Source organism: Poecilia reticulata, linkage group LG11 (assembly GCF_000633615.1).
Source record: "Poecilia reticulata strain Guanapo linkage group LG11, Guppy_female_1.0+MT, whole genome shotgun sequence".
Classification (NCBI taxonomy): Eukaryota; Metazoa; Chordata; class Actinopteri; order Cyprinodontiformes; family Poeciliidae; genus Poecilia; species Poecilia reticulata.
Window position 1 is genome coordinate 27366852 of NC_024341.1, and position 2726 is coordinate 27369577.

The 2726-nt window shown below is 37.8% G+C and overlaps 1 protein-coding gene across 1 annotated transcript; it reads right to left on the reverse strand.

The window, feature by feature from the left end:
* Positions 1-964: 964 nt before the first annotated feature.
* fabp10b (fatty acid binding protein 10b, liver basic) lies at positions 965-2295 on the reverse strand. Its single transcript, XM_008422904.2, has 4 exons — positions 2004-2295; positions 1771-1943; positions 1189-1278; positions 965-1098 (listed from the first exon to the last, which is right to left on the reverse strand). The coding sequence occupies exons 1-4, from the start codon at positions 2068-2070 to the stop codon at positions 1048-1050; spliced, it is 381 nt and encodes a 126-aa protein (XP_008421126.1). The 5' UTR covers positions 2071-2295; the 3' UTR covers positions 965-1047.
* Between the last annotated feature and the right edge of the window lie 431 nt (positions 2296-2726).

Consider the following 2726-nt stretch of genomic DNA (forward strand, 5'->3'; position numbering starts at 1 on the left):
ACACCCCTGGCATACTTTATAATATATTGTGTTCTGTTTCTTTGTTTTTCTTTGTACTTGTAAACAAAAATGTTCAGTAATTTAAAAAAATTTTTATGATGATCCTGCAAATGGCTTGAAATAACTTATCAAGTCTCCCGTTATCCCTCTTTCCCGTATTAGTATTTTCCCATAAATTTTCCGTATTAGATAACTGCCAACTCACAGACCTTAAAGGTCATAAAACTTAATAATTGAGATTAAAATCTCTATTTGTAAGGAAAGGAACAGGAGGAAGCCAACAGAACCAGAACCAGGCTGATTGAAGGCAGCCATTTTACATCAGTTAAAACCCTCAGGAACTGACTGAGAGTATTAACTGGAGCCACACCAACACCAGAGAGTGTTAGTGTACGCTCTGGTGTTGCACCTTTACTGGTCTAATACCAGACCAGTACTGGCTCTCTCCAGATCAGATAAAGTGTTTCTGGTTTGTCCCCTCTGGGCTGCCACCTTATCGTGGTGGAGGGTTTGAGTGTCCCAGAGATCCTCGGAGCCGCCGGAGGCTTCATGTCTCCGGTTCAGACGGTCTGCTGGGAAAACGGCTCCTGTAGGGATCAGACCAAGAGCAGCCCAGAGACCGGCTAGAGCTACAGACAGATGTCAGGTTTGCCCAGTGTTTTATCAGCCTGGCGCACCACCAGGCTTTACTTGTCCCCCAACAGACTAAGGGTTGTTTTATTTTAAAGTAGTTGACTGGTAGCATTCACTCCTCCTGACCAGCAGGGGGCAATATTGTGTCTTCCCTTAACTGGAAGAAACAATTAAAAAACACATTTAATATTATGAGGTATGACATAAATAATCCATTCATTGCAAAATGGATAATTTTTTCAATGAATTGTCCCCAAGTCACCTGCTGCAGCATTTATTGCTGAAAAATAGTTAATCTAGAGTTTAGTAAACTGCACAGAACACATTTTTTAAATATTTTATTTTGCAAGATTCCTGATCAAAAATAAAAATCCATGGCTTTAAATGAGATTAATCAGGTTGTTTATGTGCTGATCAGACTCGTTTGCTTCTGCTGATGAAAGTTACAGATCCAGCGGTGATCGTCTGGAGAAAAAAGGAAGCAGAAGAAGAAAAAACACATAACTTTATATAAAAGAGAACAATAAAACTCAGATTTTCACGTTGGCTCCTCACATCGATCATTTCGTCTCCCTGGATTTCTCGGACAGATGTGAACTTTGACGTCTCACAGATCAGCTTCCCATCTTCTTCCCTGACGGTGCACTGCGTCGGAATAAGGCAAAAATAAACACATCCAAAGTTTTCTGCAAACACATTTCGATCAGATCTGATGCATACAGGGAAACTGCAGAAACAAACAAAAAAGGAGTAAATTTCCGCCAGAAAACAACTCAGAAATCTTCTAGGGAAAAACAATTACAATTTCCGAGTGTAAAAAGTGGAAAATTTGCAAAAAAAAACTCTGAAATTTTTTGGCTTTTGGAAATTATAAAGTTTAAAAAGTTGAATATTTTTGAAACTCGGGAATCCTCAAGTTTTTTCTAGAAAATTTCTGAGGTTAATCTAAAATGTTTTTGGGTTTTCTTCTGGAAATCTTTTCACTTTTTAAGCTCAGACGTGTTCTTGTTTCTTCTACAAAATTTCTGAAATCAATCTAAAAATGTTTTTGAGTTTCCTTCTTGCAAATGTTTGACTTTTAAACTCTTCTCTTTCTTTGTCTCCCGTTTTTTCCGTGCTGGCGGAGGTTTGACTCACCTTGACCTTCCTGCCGTCCAGGGCGCAGATTTCCGTCTCCTTCCCGACGCTGAAGCAGTTGACGCGGCTGCAGAACGGAGTCTTCACGGTGCAGGTGAAATCTCTGCCGTTCTGCTCGATCACCAGCTCTGGTTTCACATCTTTACGCATCTTCACCACCATCTCTGGCGCCCCTGAAAGATGCGTTTAAGGACGTGCATGGAAAAAAAAAGGCATTTTAATCGTCTTCTTACCAATGACTTTGAGGAATTCCTCCAGGTTTTCCTCAGAATAAACTTTCCAGGTGCCGCTGAAGTCCATGTCTACTGGTTGCGTTGTGCGTTCAGAGGTTATAGTCAAAGTAACATCAACAGCGGGTTGCCAGGTTGGGGACTTTTGGCTCCCTGCTGTGTGTCAGTAGTGTTTCCTTTGAGAACAGAGCTTTCCAGCAGCCCAACTTGCGTCATTATTGCACTTTTTACCAACGTTTCAAACACCAACATCTGAGTTTGCATGTTCTCCTCTATGGAGGACCAATCCAGCCAAAATTGGCAAAAATAGACATTAATAAATGGCTTATTAGAGTAATTACTGCACAGAATATTACATAAAAAATAATTAAAAAAGTGAATTTTCTAACTTATTTTCAACAGTATTAATTTATTTGCAATATCATTTAATTTTCCATTTTATTTCCTTTTCTATTTCATTTTTTGAGATTCTTCTTTTAATAAGTTTTAATTTGGCATCACATTTTTGAAAATTGTTTCCATTTTCTGTATTTGCTATTGTTTATTTAAATAAAAACCTATATGATTTAATCAGAATAAATCTGTAAATTAATGGACAAAGGAGAAAGCAGGAGAGAAAGTGCAATGATGAAATATTAAAGAAATATATAAATTAAATAAATACAGAATATGGAAAAATGAGAATAAACAATGAAGTAAAACCTAACACTTTCTTTTTCTGTAATT